General features: G+C 37.5%; 1 protein-coding gene across 4 annotated transcripts; it reads left to right on the plus strand.

The window, feature by feature from the left end:
- Positions 1 to 376: 376 nt before the first annotated feature.
- LOC139698578 (uncharacterized) lies at positions 377 to 27,855 on the plus strand. Of its 4 annotated transcripts, none has more exons than XM_071597420.1 (10): positions 377 to 424; positions 5,774 to 5,845; positions 8,732 to 8,919; positions 10,455 to 10,521; positions 11,406 to 11,660; positions 13,010 to 13,111; positions 18,442 to 18,659; positions 19,051 to 19,108; positions 25,605 to 25,850; positions 27,703 to 27,855. In XM_071597420.1, the coding sequence occupies exons 2-10, from the start codon at positions 5,802 to 5,804 to the stop codon at positions 27,788 to 27,790; spliced, it is 1,266 nt and encodes a 421-aa protein (XP_071453521.1). In that variant the 5' UTR covers positions 377 to 424; positions 5,774 to 5,801; the 3' UTR covers positions 27,791 to 27,855. The 4 variants fall into 4 exon arrangements, with proteins under 4 accessions (XP_071453521.1, XP_071453519.1, XP_071453520.1 ...); XM_071597418.1 differs by lacking the exon at positions 377 to 424 and adding an exon at positions 3,181 to 3,290 and having other exon boundaries at positions 5,762 to 5,845; XM_071597419.1 differs by lacking the exon at positions 377 to 424 and adding an exon at positions 3,181 to 3,290.
- The last annotated feature ends 39 nt before the right edge of the window (positions 27,856 to 27,894 follow it).

A 27,894-nucleotide genomic window follows, 5' to 3' on the forward strand; every position in this document is an offset into this window, starting at 1 on the left:
TTGTTTGCACTAACTCGGCGCCAACAGGGTAGACAAAAGGTCTCCCTCTTCTCCACCTGTTGGCCCATACATTAAAACCTAATTCAAAGCATAGGGCAAGAAGAAAAGAAGCCCCTCAAAAGGAAAGATAAAGATTAATAAGGAAGTTCCTTCTGTCTTTTGCCGCCCCTCTTACATTTCGCCCTGCTGCTATTCGTGCGGCTAAGTTGGAGAATCGGCCTCCAAGGGCAAGTCTAGGAATAGAGACCAATTCGAGACATTAAGTGCCATCTTTTGCTGCAGTTGGTACTAGTATGAGACTTAGAACCAATTACATTTGAAACAGTATGCCCAGAGGGAGTTTCGTGTATCTATACTCTGTGATTCGACTTTGTATCAACGGTCTCGGCGTACTACCAACCCATTAGCAGTTAACGTCCTTCAGGTAATCGATACGACTGATACTAACGGATAACTAACACTAAGAAGTTTCATAATGTGTTGCTTCACACCCATGGCGGGCGAACGGCAATGATTTTGGCGTTAATTGCCTCTGCTAGCAACACGTCCTTAAGCGGCAGTGGTGTTTCGACAAATTCTAGCCAGCCTTATCACCCGGTCGTCTCATTTAAAACTGCCAGCAGATTCCACCACGTCGGCGATGCCTGGTGGACAGTAAAATCTCGCAGATGCTTTTAGAATTACTGTAGTTTTTGGTGGAGTGCGGAAGTCGCTTCTGGTTATGAATCACACTCATAACGAATTTTTATCTCTGCGACCATTGTGTTTCTCTTCTTGTAGTTAATCGCGAATGCTCTCGAACCTTTTTCTACCGGTGGAAATCGCTGACTTTTTTTATATCCAGCGATAGATAGATTAAGCTGTCGTTACGAAAACTGCTGTGCCCCACAGAAGCTGTTGTCACCAAAATATTTAGGTCACACCAGTTATTTCTTTACGCCATTTTGGGTGCTTTATAACGCTTAACTTAAGAAAACATGCCTACTCTGTCCTTCTTTGGCCGTGCCGGAAGGATCCTTCATCCTCATTGGTTCGACGCTTTCGCCATCACTGGGTAAGATTACCTAAGAAATATGAAGTTTCTCGTTTATAAATGTAAGAATTATTAATAACAGTGATAAATCTAATTGTCAATGTTGGTATCTTTTCATTCGCCAAGTTTGTACCAAAACAACAGTCTGCTACTCAAGATACTGCGTAGTCAATCATATTTATTGCGGTAGACGCGCTACTTGATTTCTAACGAAAATTAAGGTATGCAATTAATGATTCGTCCGCAGATAATTCACGATGAAATTCGAACCCTATGAATTTTGGTCCGCTTGAAGCTTAGCAAAGCGGTCGTAATAGTTATTAGGGTAGGCGGACGAGAGTGGATGTAGCGCCATTGGGGATAGATGGATATTAAATAGCATTTTTCAGGGAATGTATAAATACAGGGTCGAGCGAAACCCAGCGAAAGCCTACTCTTGCAGAAAGACTCCAAGGGGTCCATAGTTGGATGGTCCATCCGATGGAAGGTTTTATTCTCTTGAAGTGCTCTCCACATAGCACCCAAGTAGGGGTTAGGATATCTCTGAAAAATTTCACCAGCGTCAGAATTCGAATCCGAACTCTATGGGAAGGAAGACCATTGACCATCACACCAACCCGATATCCGTATTCCCGAGGATAAAGCATATGAAGCATATTTGGTAGATGACCTAAATGATATACTAAGCTGGTGCGACACTCTGCCATTACATTTACACTTAAAAAAGTGCATAGTGATGAGTTTTTGGAAAAGGGAGAGATTCCCTCCTGAATGCCTTCTGAATCAAAAACACCGAAATGGAAATTAGTCTCGAATAAATGCTTAGGCTTTACCCTCACTCACAATCTTTTCTGGGTGAAACATACACGGGGATTATGTGGGCAAACTAACAACAAATTTGGATTTATTAGGTGAGTATTATGGTAACTTGAAGAAAAGGTTCAAAACAAATCTTTCGCTCTTTAGGCATCATTTAGAATATGCTGTACTCGTAGTATATGGGATCCTCATTTAGTTGGATTAATTGCCGATTTGGATCGCGTCCAGCGTAGAGGAGCTAGATATGTGAAACGTTGTCATGGCAAACTGAAGAGCGTATCAAAATTATTTGAGGAATTAGGGTGGGAATAAATAACTCAAGGAGCGTAGGTTAAATTGCAGATCAAATCTGTTACATAAATTAAAAGGATGTCTTTTTAGCGGTGATGCTGAAAATTTGTTATTAGCTCAATTTTACTACGGTAGGAGAGATCGCGTAAAACAATCAGAGAGATTTATTGTAGAGCAGATAGATTTAAGATGTCATTTTTCCCGCGAACGATAATGCATCAGAATGACGTTGCCCGACCCCGCTAGGGGGGAGGGGGGGAATATTTTGTGCCAATAGTAGCCAGGTGTGTGATCACACCCTGGTGGTGGCTTGCAAGGTACTAAAAAAATCCCCGCAGCAGGAGCATTGAATGAGGACAAAATCATTTCTAGGATTTGTGAGCATTTTTTAAAACGTGAACACTTGCATACAAACGGTATTGGAGTAGGGCAAAAATTCTCGCTACTTCCAAAAATCGAAATAGTGCACACGGTGTGGCAGACCGCACATACTCCTTTCAACTTCTTCCCATTATATGCATTCCGAAACTCATTGACACCAAGATGACTCAGTTGATGAAAAATACATTTGGCCTGTCAGATCACCTCACATCGATAGTATGCCATGGTCAGATAAGGATGCACTAAGAATAGTTGCATATAAAAAGTATCCCTCAAGAGCTTGCTAAATAAATCCCGGGAATTGGCACTACATGTCAAGGATGTTTATTTCGCGTGATAAATTCTAGACTCGTAAATAATCGCATATCAACTTTCTGTGATCCATCCCATTCAAAGTTATGCAATCGCAGATATTTCTTTCCATTACATAAAACATTACATCATACATAAGCCAATTAAACTTACGCCAATTATTTAATGTCCTGCAGAAAGGATCTACTTAGGTGAAGGGTTTCTCCTGTGGTCACGGATGAATAAAAAAAATGAATCAGTGGGTTGCTGGCAAGAGGCTCATGCTTTTGAATTTAAAACAGGTTCTTGATGAGGTCGAGATTACGTTTGAAAAAAAACACGAGGAACGATAAGGCGATAAAAAGGTTATGCCGGCGAAAACATCAGCCAGATAGGAACGGTCGGTCGATCAGATAACATCCACCAAATCCTTTCACGGGATCTCACAGCCGTTAGAACAGCTCAGCGCCGCCATGTAAGTAAACGATTTCAATAATTCTGCTGGCGTTCTCTCCCTTCATTGTAAGTTTAAATTCGTATTTTACCTTTCTAATTGTCAGTAGAGGAGAATGGTAGTTACGGAGGAATTGAAACAGTAACCTTTCCTTCGCTTTGCGAGAACTTGTCGTAGCGATCGGGTGCGTACGATTAATTTATATCGCAGCGAATTCTTTATCGACCTACTTACCTGGACCAGTTCGCGTTCGATTGAATAAATCCCAAATGTTGGTGTTTTTAAATGAAGCCCTAGCGTGTAGGAAATCTTTTGATTATTTCGATGTATTTCATTTTGCCGTCGGGATGCGCTAAAGCACTATAAGGATACGGTAGTATTTTCCGTCTCAGTGTTAGTATTATGAGATGTTTACCCCTGTTGCGGCCTCGCACCTGTTTATGCTAATGGATACTAATCGTTTCATTCCTGTTTGAACGAGATCATTACATGACATTAACGTCCATATACATTGAACCACTTTTGAAAATTATAGGTTCAATCAACACGTATGGATCCTATCTAGAGAGAAACATTATGTATACACAATGCTCGCAACAACTTTTCTAAGATAATAAATAACGTTTTTTTATTCCGAAGGATTATACTCTTCGATAGGCTTCCGCCTCTATCATTGATGAAAAAGAGATTATATGCGGGTAGTCAATTTTAAATCCCTGTTCGATTGCAATAACGGGTGATAACAGTATACGATAAATGTAAGCTGAAATCAAATTGCCACCGTGCATTCAAGAGTTATGAACTTTAGACTAGGTTAATACTAATGATAGCCTACCGTTTAAGATCGGTTTTGGATGGGCACAATGACCAACCATTGCTACATTTCTAAGCCTCACCCAGCACGATACAACGTGGCACCCTACACGACAATAAATCCCTCTTCAATTTAACAAGTATTCCTCCCTCTCTATTCCATCCAACCTAATTCTTTTCCTCCCCTACCTCGCATGCCGAATGTTCTCCCCTCAATCAGAGTCTAACGAAGTTCCATCGAAACGCTGTGAATCTTCTTTGAATTTCTCTCAACAATTCCCTCGCCATCCCTAGAACTTCCTCTTTCGTTTTCCTTTCTGTACATTTTACAATTTCCATCCTCCTCGTCATTAACATCTCAAAATGTCCTTGCCTGTCATCTCGCATTAATGTATGTTTCCGTTCTAAACGACTGTTCCATTCCTCGTCAAAGTTTTTAGTGACTAGATTAGATATTAATTGTTTAAGTTTTTCCTAGTTAAAATTCAATTCATTTGGAGGATAAATTAAGCAACTGGGTAAAATTTTAGAAAAGTATTTGACTATAATTCATACGATGGTACATTGAATAACGTAAGAGAGGGTTTTCAATACTGCGACATTTAAAAAAGCTAACATTGTTCCTTTTCAGTTCTATGTATAATAATTTGTAAGAAATTAAGTTAACTTTTGACAAGACTTTAGGTGAGTTTCTTTATTAAGTCTCACCCTTTCCTAGGAATAAATGGCATTGGGACTCAAAAAAGGTCTGTAATGGCCGAGAAAAAAAGTTGTACAAGCTTATTAGGTTGATAACACTGATGTTAATACTATTACTGAGTATATTTAAATCCAAAACACTTACTTAAATTTGAATAAAAATCAATTTTTACTAATTAAATATGCTACCCTAAATTTAGTTATACAGGCCCTGTATTCATCTGAAAAAATATGAAAAATAAGATAATGTTTTTCCTAGGGGGTTGGATTTTGTCCTCTAGTTTTAACAGTGTTCGCCAAAACTCGTGAGAAAGTGCTACCTACACACGATTCGTATTTATTCACTTTTTATTCCTCAAGAACTAAACTATGACTTATTATTTGACCGTTTTTTATGAATCAATGCGCATATTTCTTTTTTTGACGTAAAATCTACATAATCTTTGAATTCGCTCTCCTGTGATCATTATTAAAATATGCCCTTCGGTATTGAAGTTCCTATCGAGTCTTTCTGAGGCAAAGTTAATGGTTTGACCAATAGAGAACTTATTACTCGTAGCACATTTTCGTTCTCAAAAGTTTTCATATAAAATACAGGGCTCTCCTCTCACATACGACGTACCAAATTTGAGAATACTCGTATTTACATATTTACTGGGTGGATAACTAAACATGCTTTCCCATTAGGTCTGAGAGTAAATTAACTTTACTAGATGGAGGTAGTAATTGCAACATTTAAGCCCGACAACGTTTTAATGATACGATTTCCGTCCATCCTTTCATTGAAAATAATTTATTCGCTAAATTTTCATTCGGAAATGCTGAAGTACGCATAAAGACTGTCGATGCTCCGAAATGTTCTTCAAATGGAGATCGGTGCCCCATCCCTTGAATTTTTCCCCTGGTTGACCTTAACATTCTACCCATTTTCAATTATTACTGTTGTCTCGTTTATTGCAATCTTTTTCTAATGAATTCAGGTTTCCTCGCAGGAATACATCGTTTCTCATCCTCCTGTTAATGGTCGCCTTTACGGTCGGACAGAGCGACGACACCCAGAACAGGTGAGTGACCCTGGTTTATTTTTTCATTCACCCCATCCTTATGAACATGAAACAAGCACCTGCCCATGGAGTGAGGAGAACGGGTGCGGATTTGGACGAGAATAATTTCAATGCCCCTACAATCAAAAGTTAAAAATATTTCCAAAGAAATTTGGAAGACTTTGGGTGACATTTGAATTCATATCTTTTCAAAATCGTTTAAAATGTTGCTATAACTTTTCTAAAACAAAATTATCCTTCATTAACTGCTCATTATTTCATTAGTCTTAATTTTTACGTGGCAGCATTAGCCATTTATCTGTTCAGAAATTGTTGTTTTTCATTTTCTCCACATCAACTATTGCTTTCATTAATGATGCATGTATTTTCTCTTTGAAATGACTAGTTTTTACTAAATATTTTACGAAAATCGAACTTGCGAACGTTAGCTTACAGGAACAACGAATACTATATTCCAACAAAAAAGTTTATCTTTTGGAGGAGCCTAAAGATGCGGGTTATTGGAAGGCATTTTTCATTTTCGGTGATAAATATTTGGAAATTTTTGAAAATTTAGGCGAGAATAATTCTTCAAAACCAGACGGTATCAGAGCCACTAATAAAAAAGTGGCGGGCTTACGATGTCGTATATTGAGCGCTGGCCAAGACGGTTGAGACAGCCTAACGAAAGCGCATGCGCCAATATCCGAGCTAGCCGATACGCATCTTGTTCCTACGCTTTTACATCATATGGTTTACGCCTTGTACGCATCTGCTTCGGCAATATATCCAGGGACATCACATGGAATTTTTTTCACTAGTCTTATGTTGTCAAATTTCAAGATCTCTTTTTTTTTCTCTCTCCCGCACTCTCTGAGCGTTTGATATTGAAAGGAAGCTCGTCAACGAGGCTCTTCACAAGTTCCCTGTTGGTTGAGAAAGAGCATAGTGCCGTCGTAAAACTGCATGACTCTGAACTTGACATAAAATGAACAGAGTATGAGTAAACTCATTTCTGCTTGATCCTCATGCTTTCAAAGGTAAAAATTTAACTGATAAATAGGGCTTTTTATTATATGGTATATTTTATTTAACTCGCAGTTCGCTTTCGAATATTAGTCAATAATTTACTTTTAATATGCACCATTTCACTCTATCCCGTATTGGTTCATACACAAAGGACAATTGCCGACTTTTCATGAGAATAAATATGCCCATGGGTTCGAAGTGGATGATTAATTAGCTGTTCGTCAGCGTATTGATGTTCTTAAAAAATTCTGTATACACACACAATGGTATATCCAATTTTCACTTTTGAAATAATGATAAATGAAATATAAATTGAATATCACTAATCCAAGCCCGCCATATCGAGAAGAATAACTTGAGGAGGAGGAGGCCCGAACACTACTATTTTGGTTATCAGCGAACAGCCAAGCGGTAAAATAAAAATATTAAGAAATCAATCATGGAATTAGAAAAAAATATGTCTTCACGATGCATGCCAATACTCCGTTCCGTTAAGGAGGAATTCCATGCTGATCACTGTCCATCAATTTTATGCAATGTGGTGGAGCTAATCAAAAGAGCTTATTTCATCCAATTTTTGTTCTTTTTGGACGAATTTTTATAAAGTAGGTATGAAAAAAGTCTAGAGAAAGTATGGACACAAGGTTAGAAGGGGTATGGTAGGAATAAGATTCCAAGAAGGAAAACGTTTCTAGAGAAAGTATGGACACAAGGTTAGAAGGGGTATGGTAGGAATAAGATTCCAAGAAGGAAAACGTTTCAAGCTCAGAACTTTTTTCCGCATGGAATCCATTTTCTTCCACATTCATTGAACTGTGTTTGCCTCATCCATTTCCTTATGCCAATATCCTTAGGAATATGTTTTTGACGTCGGACGGATTTTGTGCGTGTGCGTGCGTGCAGAGTGCTGATGTACATGATGTTCGTGATCTAGTAAATATGATGCTCAGTACGCATGAATTGAACGTTTACGCGTAAATTTCCGTCCGGAAATGCAATTGAAAAACCAATGTCCCGAAGGAAATTGGTCAAAACAGGGAAAGGTTGCAAATTTGATCTCAGCAAGTTCATCATCATTGTGCCCCGGGCACCTCCGTTGTCTCCATCTGTCCTAAGCCTTCTCTTCGGTTTCTCTATAAACCCCCTCTCACAACAATCTGTTATCATCATCGCCTTCAGGCTCCTTTCCTCGTCGCCTTTTACTATTCCCTCTCTCTTCGGAAAATCCGGTTCCCACTTGGTCGATCCAATTTTCTTTTCTCTGCCGAACAGTTTTCAATTGCGTTTTGACCTAACTAGCTCTAATTTGCACTTCCTAATTCCTTACTCTTCTCGCCAATTTTTTTCTCTTCATCCTCATCCATACCCTAATGTCAAAAGTTACATTCCTATCCTTCTGCTGCTTCCCCAAAGTCCGCATTTCACGACCGCCCGACGGAACAGTTGACCATTGACCTTTTACTCCCTCGGGAAAATGTTATTATAAACAGAACGAACTCTTTGGAAGTATAACTATCCGTTTTCTTTTGTCTGTATATTCATCTATGCAAACCTAGCATAAATCCGAACTAGTGCCCACGATCAGCAGAGAGGGATAAGATGGTATCCTTTATATTGGGGCGAGATTGAGACAATGGTGTTTATTCTACCGCCTAACCCCTTTAAGGAGAAATATTTGAAGCGTTCCAAGACATTGAATGCATAAGGCGTGCGTACTTAACGGTCTGGATAGTCTAATTGAGTGATATTCATGCACTTGACGAGAAAAAATTGGAAGCTATGATCATGATATTCTTACGAAGGGCACAGGTTCGGTGAAAAGGAGCCTTCATGACCTCGAACTGAAAGCTTACCTTTGTTGTTTTTCTGCACTGCTAGCGAGATGACTTACCAGATCAAGACAACTTGGGATGATCGACCCCTGGATCACGATCCCGTGGCCGTGACCTTGGTCGGAAGGGGGAAAGAAGGTGTGGAGATCAAGGTTGACGCCCCCTTCTTCGGAGTGCCGGGAAATCCCGGAGGGGAGGTCGGAAAGCCCTTCGACAAACTCTGGGAATATGAAGGTGCGTGACTGAACTTGATTATTACTTTTTTGTGCTCTTTTATTGTCCTGGTCGGGTCATTATCTCGGTACTAACGTGCGGGTACTCCACTATCTCCCGTGTTGGAAAATTACAAGAATTCATTCACCTTACTTCGAAATCATAAGTGGTGGCTTTCTTCTTTTCAAGTTTCCACTCTAAAAATTCGTCGCTTACGGCCAGTCAGTTTTCAGGTTACGTAGCCCGAGGGCCGTATTCAATTCAATTGATCTCTGATTGGGTTGTCTAAAGACCACACTTTCTAACTGGATTTTTATAATCGGCCATTTTTTAGGTATCAAATTAGCCACATTACTAATTGTAATTGTAAAAGAAACCAGCAATGCAACCTCGTACTCACATTCAGCAACGAACCCATTCTGGCTGCCGTAAAGATTTAGGATATGTTATTAAAGGATAGATGCAAACTCTGTCCTGGTCTTGTTGATGCTTAAGGACCTTACTTTGAAGAATTTTGAGGCATTGTCGCAATGTCTGAAATAAATCTATTTTTCCCAAACGTTTTTCGATACTTTTTATAGAAACCTTGCTACGCCCCTTAGGCCACTCATCGTTATCTTTTTTTTTTTAGTTTTTATCAGAATGCCACCTGGCCTAGTACTGTAAATCCTCAGATTAACCTTAGGCTGACTGTCTAAAATTCATCATCATTGCTGCATCGAAATAGCATATCATAGTCGTAGGAACTGAGCGTTTAAGTGTCAATAAAACCTGGATAGAGACAGAATTAGCTTTGAATTTGGAATGGTTTTCAAGTTAAAACTATGGCGATGGAGGGAGTATAGGAGTGCATTTTAATGCCTGAACAGTCTCTCTAAAAATGATGGCTTTTCCTGTAATACTAATTGCTCCAATATCTTTATTCTTTCTTTATTATTATTCTTTTTTTATATATTTTTTTTGCAGGTTCCCCTTACCTTTCCCCATCCATTTGAAAAACCCTAACCCCCTCATCCCTTACCCTTTCCTCCTGGTGCTGCACCCCCTGCCACACACCTTCATGGTGGCTTGCAGGGTATTGGTGTAGATGTAGATATAGATGAATATCCTTCAAAGATTTGATTCATTTGTTACTTCCACTTGGTAAATACTAGCCTCTCTTTTGGTTAGAATAATTTTTGCACAGAGGTTCCTAAATATTGAGCTCTTTAGGAGTTGTGTACTTTGGAGGCTCCCAGAGTTTTAAAATTATGGCTGACAAACTTTGGCACAAGTGTTAATCACCTAAATCTAATTTAAAAGTAAAAGCTAATATCATACATTATCTTTGATAATTACTACAACAATAGTAATTGAATATGATATAGAAGTAAAAGATCTAAAAAAAATGAAAGAGAAAATGCAGCGACTAGTACATATATTTAAAATATTATAGAATCACTACCTTCTACATCTACATCTGATATGAAAATAAGAAAATAATTCTTACCTTGAAAATTCGAGCATCTAATTTGAAGCTGACAATCATAATTTGTGACCTTTCATTTTATTCACAGTTGTGGAGGTATTTTTTGCTGATGGTGATCCAGACAAGCCGAAATATGTTGAGGTGGAACTTTGCCCGTGAGTAATTTGTTAACCAGCCATTAGATTCCAAATTTGGGAGTCGCACAAATCCAGACTAGAAAAAAAATGAATTTAACGTATTAATATAGTGAGCAATCATTTGATTGGAAATTGTACTTCATTAGTGTAAATCTAGTGGATTACACCTAATGAATGAATGCCAAAGAAAATTTATTGCAAATCTATCATAGTATGCTTCCACTCTTAATTGGAATGCTTTTTTTATGCAAGTTGCCTCGTTTGAATAATGCCTAAACTATAATAAGCACCAACTGATATATTCTTTTGGATACCAATAATGCATGAAGTATGCAAAAAGCCAAGTGAAAAGTCATTTTTATGAATATATTTGTCAATGGTTTTAAACTCTCGTTTCTATCAATACCGGAATGAATGATAAAAAATAATATTTAAAATTGAAGAAGCAATTAATATACCCATAACACCATTGCTTTGATTTCTATAGCAAAAATATCAAAACTTGTAAGCTATATATTTGTTCGATTGTACATATATTTTCCCTTATATCTACATATATCCATATGAAATATTCACTGCACTTCCTGCAAATATTCTTCCCTATCTGTGATGCTCCCAATCTTAAAGCACAAATCCCACCAAAACACTCCCTTTAATCAATTCTATAACATCTCTCCCATCTCCTGACACTCCACTCAAACTAATGACTACTAAAGTAGGCATACATATGCCTCTTAGATACTTAACATTTTCTGGGAATCAACATCAGGCATTTAACACTCCACCCTCCACAATTTTCATTCCCTCCTACTCTCTCAAAACTTACCCTCCCAAACCCTACACTCCCAAACTCCCCCCCCCCCCCCTAAAAATCCTATAAATTTTTCTGATGTCTTTTACAGGTGGGGGCAGCATTTGGTACTACTCCTCGATGGTGTTAAAAACTCTGTGCGCAAACTTCTCCCAATCGTGTTCACTGCATCCATAAATGGAAATCGCTGGAATGGTTCAGCCATCATACCGGCTAAATATTTCCCACCTAAGGTCACACGGTTCAATGGGTATGCCATCCATGATGTCACCAGCATTGAGGGAGATCCCAGAAGATATGAAGCTCTCTTCCCTGTTCCCAGGGGGAAGTACGAAAATGCAGACTTGTGAGTTTCTATTGAGATTCAATTTGCATGCTTATCAATTAATTGATTTTAATGTATGTTTCTTAATGCTCAACAAATATTTTGGTTCACGAGGTAATTGTTTGAGCTTTGAGATCTGCCCAGGGCTATGTTTACTGTGAGCCTGCCAAGGGTTGCACCCAAGAGCTATTAGTAAATAAATTTCTCCCCTCTCCTATAAATTTAAAAAGGTTCCCTTTTCTTTAAGTATTGGAATGGATATTTTCAAGTGTGTCCATTCTTGTATCTATCTTCCTGATTGAATGTTTTTTATTTCTGCTGCCTTTAATTAAACAATTTTCATTTGTACTTCATGCTTTTGAGCTATGCAACACATTATTCCTCTTGCTTTCTTCTTCACACAAGAAGCATGCAGAGCAAAATTATGAGAAATAATTATATTTCTAATCTAGTTGCCCTGATACAAGAAATGGCACTTTGAAATATGTATGCACTAAGATGAGCAATGTTGAAAATAACTGGTAAACATCTAGAACATTTGGTTAGCAAAATATGTAAAAGATCTCAGTAGAAAAAAATGTTATTTGTTGGACTCATTAACTTACAGGGTCCGTACAGTAAGTATCAGGACTGGTTCCAGAAATCAAAATTTATTGCAGTTATCATTACAATTACTTAATTATCTTGAGAATACATTCCTCCTGCTTCGATACACTTAGTTCAGCGCGTCTGCTACTCGTCAAAATCCCACTGGAAGCCTGCCCAAGTTTAATGCAATACTTCACAGCGTAGCATTGCTCGACGGTTCGCTCCATGCTGGCGCGATGACACCACAAACAATCATACGTCATAAAAAATCCACCTCCTGTCTCGATGCATGCCCGGAGGCGACTGAACTAAAGTGCAGCTGAGTGGTGGGGGACCCCTCTACCAAGCCGAATGGTCGGAACCCCATCTACAGCGAACCAGTCACGATACTTATTGTACGGACCCTGTACTGTGATCTAATGGGATACTAAATCAATCAGTCAAATTTTAAAGGTACTCTAAGTATCCCATAAAAGAGAGTCTATGAAGATTCAGGTGAAAGAGGCCTACCAATTTACACTCCAGACAAAACTGATTAGGAAGGAGTTCATTGTTATAGAGGATTCAAGGAAACGTTTAATGATTTCTTGCTTATCACTTATTCAGTTGCTCTTAGTGTGGTGGAAAAATTAAAATATTTAAGATATATTTTACAGATAATGTATTAGCCGCATAGGCATTGATACAAATGTAATTATTACTAAAATTGACTGCTTTGACATATATCAATGTTTCCAATTCACTAATGTAATAATAATAATTTTACTCTCCATCAATTTCAGCCATCGCTTGGATTACTTTAAACCCCTAAACTTTGAGCTGCTGCAGCCAGGAAACAATGATGCTAGCATCTCCGATGCTTGGCCAAGCTCTTTGGCGAAGGCGTGAGTTGACTGACACCATTCATGTGCTTGTCTACCCCTCTGTGAATTATTCATTTCCACATGGTGTCCTGAATGTATTTTGGAGTTTTCAAGTCTAGTGTATGTTATTGTATTCTGTGATGTTACCTAAAGTGCATTGGCTCAGCTGGTCTCCAAATTTACAATAAACACATGAAATAAGTTTTTTGGAGGAATTAAATGTTGTATTTCTTATAAGAAATATGTTTTACTGAGGCTGGATTATAACAATATAAGTTATCAATTTAAAGCACATATCTTCAATACAATTGAGTTTGTATATGTTATACTGAAAAGGAATCAATATGATCATATAAGGCTTCCGGTTTTTAGAAGTAATCTACCAGTCAAAACTCAGTTGTAGTTGAAATTTGAATTAACTACACAGTATATGTTCTTTCAAGGAACTTGGCACTTCTTAGCACTGTCTAAAAAACATGTGCATTCTATTAAATCAATCTCTGGTTCAATGTACTTCTCCTTCCCTACATGTTTTTCTAAATACCTATTCATGGACTTAGCAGTGTCCCCCTAATCAAATAATATGTGAATATAAAGAAAATTCTTCAAAAAAACAAGAGATATGTTTCTAAAATAAAGTTGAAGATCTAAAGTATAATTGTTAGACATGAATAGTAGCAGTGCATCCAAAGTAATGAAGGGAGGAAGGAAGAATACAAAAATGAAGAGGGGCTGGTTGTAGAGTAGGATGTTGGGTTGTGCTTTGTTAGAAACAGACAAGAGAATTATTTGGTTGCTGTGTCCATCCTAAACCTACCTTAACTAGTAGATTACCTATTATAATAATTCTAAGATGGCGAGAAGAAGGGAAGCTTTCAGCTCAAAAAAATTCAGAACTGTTCAACTGCATTTAAATGTTGCTGGAGATTATGTTGAAAATAAAAATGGACTTCAGGTGAGTAGTTCACAGAGTTTTTTAAACACCTATCTGTGACCTAATTACTGATTTTCCCTCATGAATAATCCATGGTAGACATTCTTATTCTTGAAAGCATGGAAATAGGAATGTTTTGACAGAAAGTTACAAAATTATTAGCCGCTAGCTAAATCCATATTAAGCAAAATATGCATGATGGTACTGTGGCTCTTTATGGGAGGCATTCTAGGATGCAGAAATGAGAAACACATCTTTGATGTTCAGCCAATTGTTTTTTAATTCATCAGCCCAAGTATTCCTTGGATTGGGTGCTACATGCTTTTAGTATGTTTGAGGTTAATTGATCTCTGTCCAGTCAGAGAAATACATGAAAAAAAGCTTATCCGCCACCCTCTTATTACACAGATGAAGATATTGGTTAAGGTAAATTAAGTCACCCACTAAATGCCCCATCTTGTTCTATCCCACCAAGCAAACAACTCAAATGAGGTCATAGAGCCATTTTGTGAAAAAGCCGGTATGAAAGGTTAACATCAAGCAATTGTAAAAGACTATTGAACAGGTTATGTGTAACCCAAGGAGAGTACTCCTGGGGGGATTTTTGAGGAATATAGGAACCTTCCAAATAGAATAAATACATACAATATCTCAGGGACAGATGCAGGGCCAACTTCAGGAGGGAATAATTAGTAAAAATTGACAGTTTAGTAAAAGTTTGGTTTATACTAAATTTATCGTTTTTCATAATTTTAAACAATTTATTGAAACTTAATCAAAATAGTATATCAAGGAAGGCCACTTTGAGGGTGGGGGGAATGGGGGACATGGCCCCTCCCATGGATCTGCCACTGCTGTCTCTTGCTATATTTGAACCTGCCTCATGAAGTGCCCCAGCCACTGATTTGCAAGGTACTCATTGGGATACTGGCATCATAATCTCTGAGAGCCACCCAAACATCATGAAATTCTTTCAAAATGGTGAGGGAAGAGAAATATTTTGCATAGTGAGAGAGTATGGCGGAATGTATTATGAACTCCTAACTCAAATGCCTTAAAAATAACCCAAGCCTATCAATCAACCAAAAAAATATGAACTCTCAGTGATTCTCGTGACTGCAGACAAGATATTTACTTTAGAAGAAAATTTACCCTCACATGATATTTGGAAGACTGACTTAGTTTTGGCAAATACATCTCAATCAGATGGTTCAAATACATAATAATCTTCTATAATAGACACCAGCCCCAGCAAGATCCATCATAAGTGAAAGAATCAAGGCAAGTGTGGGTCTCAAAGACCTGTGATTCTGATGGCAAACCTAAATGATAAACTGGTGGTAATCTTTTTCATGCACATTTCCAAATACAGATATTTTCAATGCTAAAATATCTACCAAAAAGCTCTCAAGCACTCCTAAGTAAAGAAAACCTCCCTATTTACTACTCCAGTAAGCCAGAATATTTAAAACAGATTGCTGAATGATTCTGTTAATGCAATTCCTGGATGGAAAAAGGTAGTCGAGAGCTGTTACCTAGAAGGTGAGAAAGCCACCGCTGCAACAGAGGCCATGCAGAAATGAGAAAGTCCATAAATGAACATAATTATGAAATGGTACTATGTTAACTTAGTGAGTAGACGACCGGACTACCAAATAGAGGGTCTCTGATTCAAAGCATGGATGATTTATTCGAGAAACACACCAAAAATATAATAAAAATATTGTTTGGCTCCAATTATATGCAATTACAGATGGAGGCAATTAAATAAAGTTCTGAAAACAAGTGAAAAATTTCAGGGCTTTTTATCTATACGCAGAAACTGGGCCCCCCACCCCCTCAGTTCCACCTCCACCCTACTTCTCAATGACCACTGAAATTTCCTGACCCAGTTGGAATTTCTCAAACATCCAAACATCACCCAACTTCTTTTGTTGCTGTAATATTTGAGAACACTTAAGTTATTGCCAAAGTCAATTGCCAAAGTCGTAATAGATAGTGATGAAATGTATATAAAATGCAAAAAGTTAATCTTTCCCTTTATTCAGACTTTTCTGCCAAGCATAAAAACTAGTGATTATAATAAACCCTCAACTGAAGCAGAGAGATGAACTTTTGGATTAAAGGATGTGGGTTATGCAACACTTTAGATAGATTAGAGAGCATCAAGTCAGGCAAGACTTATTAGGAGAAAATGTAGATCAACCTCAAATAAATGTTGATTCATTAGGCTGGTGGTAGCTAGGTGATTTTAATATAAAACTAAATTCCTACACTTGCATTTAAGCAAAAGTGACGACTGGAAAATTAATATAAATTTCATTTGACTTAAATTGTAGTTTTCATGATATGTAAATTAATGACATGATTCTTTCAACACTCTCATGCTAATATTTTATGACAAAGTTTTATCTCACTAGCCATTAAGGGCTTGTATAATAAGTATTGGGAAAAGTTTCGTTAAAATAGCTTTCAGATATTGGACGATACCTTAAAATTCTTCAAAGTACGTTCCTTGAGCATCGACACACTTTTGACCGCGCTTTTTCCACAACTCGAAGACTCCCTGGTAGGCAGGTTCCAGAACATCCTCAAGGGTACGCGTACAAGCTTCTTTGATGGCATTCAGGGTCCCATGATGGTGTCCTTTGAGGGAAGATTTCACTTTCAGGAGTAAAAGTTAGTCTGCTGGTGCCGTGATTAGGTGGTCCAAACACTTGGGGTCATCCTCAACGCATTGGTCTCCACCATGCAACTTATATTATTTATAGCGTAAAGTGCCAATCTCTAGAAATTAGGCATGCTCAACCTATACTTGATTTTAATTGGTAATTAAAAGCATAGATAGCCATTGACAGAATTTTTTTAATCCATCAATGAATACTTGAATAGTAACTAATATTCTTACAATATAGTGTGGTTGGGTTGCGTTAATCCATGGGTAGAGCGTTAGACTACTCACCAGAAGGCCTGGGTTCAACTCTTCGGCAAGCCTCTCTGGACACCATCAGCTCCGCCCAAGCTTTGTGATCTTTTGGGCACCAGATCTTCCTGGGAACCCATAGGCTGGCACAGGAAAAGGCACTGGCCCCCTTACTCTGATGAGTGAATTTTACATGCCGTCAGGCTTAATAATGGGTGAATTCTACCATCATCTACCAAAACGACCTTAGGATTGATTACTGTATTTTTTATACTGTGATTATTTCTTCTACTTTGTTCATTTGCTTTAATGTGTATATTATTATTCATATCTAATGAGTTTATTGTTGAAATTTAGGCTCATACTAAAAGGCAGACTCTAAGGTCTTCACCTTTATTAGCCATGATTCATGGCAAGCAAAGAATAAGTTTTCCTTAGTCATATAACTCTCGGTATGGGCCATATTTTGTTTGTTCTTCATAATTAGTGTGTTTGCTTATAATTGATGACTTCTACGTCAAAATTGACGCTTAAAAGAAAAGAAATAAATGCTAAAATGTAATGTTTTCTATTTGTTATGACACATTATAAAACATACAAAAAGTATTGCAGTGTATCCCCTCATGAATTTGACAGGGAGTTCATGAGTACTTCAGAAATAAAGTGAAATATTAATGCCCCACTCTAATTATCAGAAGATTAAGACAATCAGATAAAATGAAAGATATGTGACCTCATGCCGGTGGGGATGGACTTATTTCTACTTTTCCTAATAAGTTGACACAGGAAAATAAAGACTGAACACTAATTAAATATTGATGGAATGCTAGGACATAGGAATTGTAATAGTCAATATTGTTAGGATTAAGTCCATTCTTATTGTTATTTATCATTCCATTTACCAACACTTCACAAATTTCCACAGCTGAATATTCAATCATAGTAGTGGGTATTAATACATTAATATGGCTGGTTTCAGTTCTCTGCCAACAATCACTGCCATCACTCACTTGAAGGCTATAAGAGTACACAGAATCTCAAGAACCAAAGCCTATACCTACACTAGAAACTAGAAATAAGGGGATGAGAAGTGCAAAGACAAGGAAAGCTTTCTCAAACCCTCAATTTCCCAAAACTCATTTTGGAGAAAATCCATTTGCTTTCCACACATGTACTTGTTTTGGTTAAAAGGCTAAGTTTATGTAATCTATTCATATTTTAGGTATGCAAAATTTTATTGAGAGCACGAAAAATCAATTAGTGGGTGAAGAGGAGCATGAACTCCCCTCTTTTCCCTTCATGCTTAAAGCCATGAGCAACATAGAAGATGAATTTCAGGCTGGTGTTGCTCCTACAGAATAGTTGTTTATCCCAACCACTCAACAACACTTGACTCATACATCTGAACGACCCCCATCTCCAAACTATCAATCATAAGACTCACTCTCCTCCTGCTGAAATGTACATGATGCAAAAAATGCTTTACTATTTAAGGTCTTCACCAACCACAACGCTTGTAACTGTAACTGGCACAATTGGAGGCCTAGAACCATCAAGGTCACATGCCAATTTGACCTTGGAAGGCAGAAGTGAGGGTGAAAATACTTGGCTGAGCCTCAAACTGTCAGCAATTTACATGAATGCTGGGGCACCTCCACTTGGTGGATCAAGTGACGATCCCTTAACTGATGTTAATTTGGATTCATATGAGAGTAAGCCACAAAAATGAATTAAAAGAAATCACGGATAACCAATGGGCAACGCATGATCAACATTGATAAAACCACTTATAATTCCAACATTAAAATACTAATGTATTTGAAATATACACATATTCACAAAAAAGTATTTTGCATTAAATAAATAAAAACATGCATACTATATGAGGATAAAAAAATATACATGCAATACTTCTTTTAAACATTTTGATGTAAAAAACACTCTAACAGTACATATTAATTATAAATTTCCAATTATCCTCATTTTAGGACCATACTGTCAGTAATGACTAATTATGCAACAGCATAAAAATTACAATAGGAGACCATAGAAAATATCTTAATAAAACTATTATTCTAATAGTAAAATCTCTTTTAATTACAGCTGTACGTGCATATCTTGCAAATGAAGAAAGAAAAGTTTTGGAGCTAGTTTTTAGTCCGTAAGTAACAACTGATGAAAGGGAATTAATTAAATGCTAGCTACTATCAGGCAAGAGGTTAGCAGGTAGGTATGCATGTCCCCTTAAACCGACCAATTTTTATCGGTAAATTAAAGTGAATCATCTTAAATTCCCCTGGCCAAATCATTCCTGCAAAAGTGCAATCAACAATTTGCCACACATATACACAAAACATTTTCTCTCAAGAATACAGATAAATTAAGTTTTGAAATAGGATTTTAACCAAACCAAGAAATTTCTCAGCAATAAAAATTAACATTATCTGAAGATAGTTCAGAAAAATTGATAAAAGAAACTATGGCAGGCTTCTACACATTGATTGATCATAGTATCAATAAGTAAAAGATTGACAGTGGAAGTGATTCTGAGTAATCAAGAACACCATTAAAGAAGATAAATTCCACAATAATGCTTTCTTAACTGAAATTCTATCATCCACAGCAGCTGGAGAAGCAAGGCTTCCATATGTGTTATCTCAAGAAATCCTACCAAAGCAAAAGTTACATTAGCAGCACAGAAGAGGACTAAATTAGTTTTAATAGGTGCTTAGAAGGTTGGGAAGATGTTAAGGACAGGGAATATACAGGGATACAGAGCATTTTCATTGATGATGGCAATTTAAGATTGTGCCCGTTAGCCCACCAGCCCCAGTGGCAGGGGGAAAAGTCCTCATCTACCAACCCAAGGGTTGTGGGTTCAATTCCCACCCGGGTGGGTTTTCCTCCACCTAGGGACTGGGTGTTTGCAATTGTGCCCATTGTTAATAGTCCGACGTGAAGGCCAAAAAAAGTACTATATTTCCAACTAATGCTAAGTAAATATTAATGAGTGATAGTGGGAAGAAGTACTCAGAGCTGAAGAGGGACCTGATGTAAAGTAGGATGTTGTGTTTTGCTGGGGGTCACAAATTATTTAATTAGAATTATGTCCATCCAAAAACCTACCTTAACCGGTAGATTACCTAATAATAATAGTGGAAAGAATGTTAAGCAGGCAATGAATGGTCAGGCATAGGATAGGTACATAGGATAAAATAATGGGAAGAAGGAAGTATGCAGAATTTAGAAGGGACTAACTCTAGCGTCTGATCTCAGGTTTTTTTTGTTAGGAGAGGCAAGTAAACGTACCTATTGCTGTACAATTGTATAGGCTGTGTCCATCCAAAACCTACCATAACTGGTAGAATACCATCAGTAATGAAAATAATATACAGGAGTATAAATTTACATTCATGTGCTCCTACATGATCAAAGCTTTCACTGAAACCTCCACTTGAATATGAAATTAAGGTAATAAGGCACCAACTCATGATGGTATCACGATGAGAAGAATGAAATGGTTGTTGATTTCTAATTTTTATGATTGAAAAAGTCATGGCACAAAGATACAAGTGAGGTTATCATGTCTTTTGAAAATTTGAAATAAGTACTGCACCTCATAGAAGTGAAGATGACATTGTGTAAAAGGAAAGTGAAAATTCCAGGAAAATAACTGCAGAAATAATTTTCCGGCAGTGATGACAAATTTATGGGACCATACCATGAATAAACTTTACTGTGCATGTAGCTGCTAATTTTTCAATGTAATAATTCGATTTCTTTTATATTGGGATTGGGAGCTTGGGATCAGACCATTTGGTCTTAATGAGGTGGCAGCATTATCCTATACACATAGTTGGTTATTTCTCAGTTTTACAAGTACAGGGTGTTTCGGAGAAAAATGAGTTTAGGATTGAAATAAAGCATTAAAGTAATCTTGACCATACAGATAATAAAGGTGACTTCAATGTAAAGAGACTTCAATGATGAGGGTTTACTCAGAAAGTTAGCATATTTTAGTTGGCCCATGAAGAATTCACCATATGCTAATATTATGGCACCGTTGGCAGTGAATTTTGTCTGAAAGAAGTGGTTATTGAGTGGGAAACATTTTTTTGTGAATACGAGTTTTGAAATATACAGTAGAAACTTTGTTGAAGACGAATGAGGTGCAGGTATTGGGAGAAATACTTCAGGGAGGCTAATCACCCTTGCAAAAGAGCATGTGCATGCTGAAGTGACTTGGCAGTGGCCATGAATAGGCTTGAATAATGGAAATGAGATAGAATGCAGATGGTTGCGGAAATCATAACCATCCTGGATGAAGGTGGGCAAGGAACGGATAAGGCATTGAAAATACACAGTAGTCCAAGAAGATGAAAATTCTTTCTTTGGAGGATTTTTAATGACACAATTGGGCAGCCTGGACTGTTAAGCTGGTGAATTTTGGGCAACACATGGAATTAAGAGGTCCAGGGGGAGAGGATGGAAATGTCTTAGAATATTCAATTATTCCCAGCTCAACTTTGTGGAAATTCATGTTAATTAAATGAAGAATACAATGTATCTTTCCACTGTCCTGTATTCACATACAACTAGTTTCAACGCTCAAGCGTCATCATCAGGTACAAATTAATCAAGTCGCAGTCCATTTATATACCATTCATGAGGGAGAGGAGGGGTGGGTGAGAGAGGGGGGAGAAGGAGGGGAAAGAGAGTGGGGTTGTGATCGGCATTAATGGGGAGGGGGGGGGGAGAGGGGGGTTAAGCGTCAGGAAAGGTGATTGGTTGGTTTACAGTGGGGTGGGGTGTTTGTTGGGTCTTTCTGTGAAGGAAAGGGGTACTTTCGGGATTGGGGAGAGGTATTCAAACAATAAATCGTTTACCAAATGACCCGTTTTTAAATTCTTCCCGATTTCCAGCTCTTCCCACTGGTCCATCCTCATTCCTTTTTCCATCTGGTGTAAGATTTCCTTGAAACTAGTTTTACGTGAATAAAAGACAGTGGAAAGACACATTGTATTCTTCATTTAATGTCTTAGAATCTCCGTTCTAAGACCTTATGATTATCTCACTCACTCACTTCAATTGGTTGTCTCAGAAAGTGCACACTTGTAGGGTCATCAAATCTTTTGATATTTTAATTTTTTTAAGAGTGCAAGAATAATGCTCATGAAATGATGAAAATTTTCAGGAATGTATATCTTAAGTTATGGAAAAGTTAATACAATAAGATTACCTTTGAATCCCAGTAGTTTTGAGGGGAGGCGACCGGCAGCTGAGGTCATTTGCACCATTAGGAATGGACAGGAAAGGATTAAGGGTGGAGAGAAACCCGGCATCGGCATTAGCCTACTCTTTACGAAAGGCACCAAGGGGTCCACAGCTTATCGTCCCATCCGACGGATGGCGTACTCACTCAAAGTACCCTCCACAAAGCACCTCAAGTAGGGATCGAATTACCACTGAAAAATATTCAACACTGCCGGGATTTGAACCCGGGCCCTCTGGGTGGGAAGCCAGTACAATAGCAACCTCACCATCTCGATCCCCCTTTGAATCCTATACCACAATCTTCCAAGTTCACATTCTCCATCATCTGAACTATAGAACAGTAGACTTGTTTTTTCTCAGGCCAGTCAGTCAAGTCCTGGTGTTCTGCATACCTCTTTGATGAACTTTCCAATTGTAAAAAAACATAATTTGCACTATAAGTAAGGGATGGCATTATGCTCAAATCAATGGGCCAGATTGAAGTCCATACTTCACAAGTCACATCAAGTCTCATCAACAGCCAATCTAAATGCAATTGAACATTAAAGATTTCATTACTGTTTTTCAATAGCTTAATATATGCATACATTGCTAAGAAATATATTACCCGTGTATTACTTGTTCCATCATTTAAATCTTGGGAATGATAATTGAGATGGTTTCCCGTTGCCTTCCTCAATAGTGTTTTTAACGTGACACCATCACTTACTGGCCGCCCCACTGGGGTCAGATGCCATTGCAGCCGCCTCTTTGAGAAACAGACGCTGCGTTTTGCTAGGGGTCACAAATTATTTCATTAGTAATTAATTATGTCCATCCAAAAACCTACCTTAACCGGTAGATTACCTAATAATAATAATTATATATATATGTATATATATATATATATATATATATATATATATATATATATATATATATATATATATACACACACACACACACACACACACACACACACACACACACACACACACACACACACACACACACACACACACACATATATATATATATATATATATATATATATATATATATATATATATATATATATATATATAGTACAATACACAGTAACACACAATATAGAAACACAAAAAAGAAGAACACTCACACGTTATTTCTTGATATTTCGACGGAAACAATCCGTCTTCATCTGAAGATAGAGAAGTAATGACTGCTGGAATTGTTGAGGTGAGGGGTGCGAGAGAAAGGGAAGGGGGCCAGGGGAAGGGGAGAATGGGAGGCGAAGGTGAGAGGAATGGTCGGGGAGAGGAAAGGGAGAGGGAGGGGGTGGAATTGACACAAAATCGGAAAATAGAACAACATGCTCACCGCAACTATTGTAACATACGAGACCCCGGTTTCCACCTACAAAGTATTGATCAAGACCTCACAAGTCAAAACAAAGGCAACGTGCACCAAAACTCATTCGGAAAAACACAGTGTCCACCCCCCGATATGCTTTGCTTCCATAAAGTAACAATTTTAGGCCACTCCCATCAGTGAACGACATTGAGGCCCAGATGCTGATAGGCCATACAGATGTAAATGAATGCCATTTCAAGAGTTTTTAATTCTATAGGGTTATCGGATGTGGAAAGGGACGCTAGGACGGAAACATTGTAACACTGGTTGAAAGAGGTATTATGATGGGAAGCATGTTTAGGGATGGGGAGACCCGCGGACAGGGAGGAGGGATTGCACGAGGCGCGGTGGTTATTAATCCTAATGTTAAGTGGTGTGGAACATTGGCCTATGTAAAAGGACGGGCAGAGTTTACTGGTAAGAAGATAAACAACATTCTTGGAAGTGCAAGAGGAATAGGGGAAGGGCGGGAGAGAGTTAAATGGTGGGATGGAGTGGGGTGGAATGGTGAAAATAGGGCAGGTTTTGCATCTTGCTCGATGACATGGAGTGGGTATGGCTCTGAGGGTGTGAGGGGATTTTGAGAGCAGCCAGGTGGATTTGAGGATATCTGCTAGGTTGGCGGGACGTTTGAAGGTGACAGAGGGGCATTTGGGAAGAAGGTTGGAGGAAGTGTTGTGATTTTTGAGGATGGGGAATAGGTCTTTGAGGATGAATTTGAGAGACTGAATGCCTGGGAAGTAGGTAGTACAGATTGAGAAAGGCTGGGAGTCTGTGGTTGAGGCATGCTTGGGGGTGTAGGAATGTTTAAGTATTTTTTTATGGAGGAGAGAATCAGGGTATCCTCGTTGGAGGAGGGAGTGGTGAAGGTTGTTAAGGTATTTGTTAAGGGATTCGGGATGGTTGCAAATGCGGTGACCGTGGATAGAGAGGGAGTAAGGGAGGGAGTGCTTGGTATGGGAGGGGTGACAACTGCTGTAATGAAGGTATTGCTGCTTATTAGTAGGTTTGGTGTGAACAGAGGTAAGGAATTTGTTATTACTGAGGGAAATATTAACATCGAGGAAGGTAATCTGAGAGGATGAAATGGTTGAGGTGAAAGACAGAGATGAGGAATCATTGAGTTGGGAGATGAAGGAATTGAGGGGTGAGGGGTGTAAGGTTTGGAAGGGGAAAGGAGGGAGATGTCCCTGGGGGAAAGATTCTCCTTAGGGCCGTTGTTTCCTCTCCCCGACCATTCCTCTCACCCCTCCTTCGCCTCCCGTTCTCCCCTTCCCCTGGCCCCCTTCCCTTTCTCTCGCACCCCTCACCTCAACAATTTAAGCAGTCATTACTTCTATATCTTCAGATGAAGACAGATTGTTTCCGTCGAAATATCAAGAAATAACATGTGAGTGTTCTTCTTTTTTTGTGTTTCTATATTGTGTGTTACTGTATATTGTACTATTCGACACTTCCGTGTTACGTCTACGAAAGCATTTATATATATATATATATATATATATATATATATATATATATATATATATATATGTATATATGTATATATATATATATGTATATATATATATATGTATATATATATGTGTATATATATATATATGTGTATGTATATATGTGTGTGTGTATATATATATATGTATATGTATATATACACACACACATAAATATATATACATATTTCTTGAGAATCTTATTACCTTAATTTCCTTAAGTAGTAGTGGTAGTATTTAGGGGAGGTGACCGACAGCCGAGGTCATTTGGATTAATTCTCATTTTATGTCTATCGCATGGCCACTGCAATCTCCTAAGTAATGATTAGCAAGTATTTGGCTAACTATTGTTCATTGTTCGGATTCCTTTTATGGAGGAAACAAGACTTTGAGTCTATACAATAGTCCTCCTAACTATGTATGAATATGCTTGCACCCTAAGGTCAATCCAATGGTGGCAGGAATCGTTCATTTTTCTATCAATGATCTTGATTTACTTGTAATGAAATTTTTTCACAGCTATGGCCCATATGATGTTAAGCTGTACAGTGCACCTTACAACTTGATTTCCCGGGGGCATCGACTAAATGTCACAATAAGTACGCCAGATCCTGCTATATGGTCTGCTGCAGTTGATATACCACTAGCCTATCTCCCTGCCAATTTCAAGCTGGCAAATGTGGCTTCAGTATACCAATTGGGGGATGAAATCACATATGAAGCAGCTTATATGGTTACAAATGCAGCAATAGCTCTCCCCGACTTGTAAGTACACTGTTCAAATTTTTAACCTATGACATTTATTGAAAAACTGCCATCTCCAGATAGAAAACAAGCCGAAATAGTTAACCACAATACAGCATAAAACATCTTTTCCAATATGCAAAATTAAATTAATGAGAAAACGTGCACAACATTTTCACCAACACAAAATAATACCAAACTGTTTGAGGAGTGACAAGCGTTATTCATATATTCTAGGATTATTGCGGCAGTCTCTGCCTGCAACAAACAATGCCCCATCCTGTGAAATTACTTACCATTTTTTTTCATGACTTAATAACTTTTGAATGCATTTTAAGTGGATTAATTGAAACATTCTATCAGTCATGTAAATAGAGATGTGGTTGCATCCCATTGGTAAAGTGCACTAAAAGGAATCACTCTTGACAATGCGCACATGCCTTCTATGCTTTCTTGTCAAATGTTATACATGAATGGTACTTTAAAGTAGGAAATATATTCTTCAGGAATAGAAGATAATTAATGTTACAACATGTGAATATATTATTTAAAAAGTTTGCATATAAAAAATTTCAATAATACCCCAATCAATTTAACTTTTGAGCGTCCATCACATCTTCATGTTTTGGAAAACAAAGAGGAAGCAATTTGCAGCTCATTTTTTTCCCTCCGGATTCATATACCATTTGTACAATTTTTCATGACTCAACCACAGAACAACCAAAAAAGGAAGGTGTTTGAGGGAAGTATTTGTGATAATTAATGTACATTGAATTAAAATTTACCACAGTTCAAGCATGTTTCCATGTTCTAGGAAATTATTCCACCTAAGGTCGGAGTTAACGTATTTAGTGTCATGCTGGGTGACACTTTGAAAAGTAGCAGTGCTTAGTCTCATAGTTCATCAAAAACCACCTAACTTCACCACCAGACTGGGTAACTTGTAGAAATAATAACAAGACAGCACCGATGACAAATGTAATTTTAAGTGATTATGATTACTTGACAGCATTCTTTCACATTGCAGTAAAATCATAGCACCAGACTACCAATTTCTTACGGCCACCAATTCAAGTTGAACGATTCTGATGCCTAATTAACACGTAGCATTTGTGAGTAGGTGACCAATCTTACAAAATTCTAACAGAATTCAGAGACATCTTCACAACACTACCCAAAGAGCATTCTTCATCAAAGATCGTGGAGTAAATCTTAGATAAGTGTGGTGATAAAAATAATGTAACAAAAATCATTAAGAAGTCCTTCTATGCCAAAATCCTATTTTTTTTAACCGAAAAACCTTTTTAACCTAACCGAAATGTTATTCTTACCTTTCACCAGATACTTTTATTTGAAAAATGCCTTCTATTTGAATTCCTTAAATGAAAATTATGCCCTCTTATGTAAAACTGACTATGCAGTCACAAAATAAATGAAGTAGATGCAATGAAATAATGCAAACTAAGCCATCTAACTATTCTTATCTATTACCTTGCTAAAAATTGTCATCATTGTTACATCCATTAGCATCCATCTTCAATCTAGTTTCTACTGCAAAACCATTTAAATATCCACTCTGTATTATTTGAGTTGAATCAGACTCCGCTACGCAACAGCAAATCCTTTGACAATTTGACAACCACTGTTCAAGCTCTCAAAAATAAACTATAGAAAAATAAAAAGATGCTTTCAGTGTTGACCTACAACCATACAAGAGGTGTTTTTATAAATACAAAACTATGGATGACTCTTGTTACAAAAATACTTGGGCTAACTAATTTCCTGGCATTAATAATGAGTTTCCATATTATTATTATTATTTCATTATTATTTTGAGAATATACTAATAAAATTAATTTCAATTCATTTTCAGATTTGTGATACAAAAATATACACCAGTATCCATATTCAAGAAGGGTATCAACGATGCTTACTCCGACCTGTGGGATGTAGACAATTGAAATAATAAAAACAATCATAATTTTTTAAATAATGGTTATATATTTACATGTATATAATAAATTTGTAAAACAATTTTGATCCTCCATGGATGAAATATATGATC

This window comes from Hetaerina americana, unplaced genomic scaffold (genome assembly GCF_022747635.1).
Source record: "Hetaerina americana unplaced genomic scaffold, ioHetAmer1.1.p SCAF_89, whole genome shotgun sequence".
Classification (NCBI taxonomy): domain Eukaryota; kingdom Metazoa; phylum Arthropoda; class Insecta; order Odonata; family Calopterygidae; genus Hetaerina; species Hetaerina americana.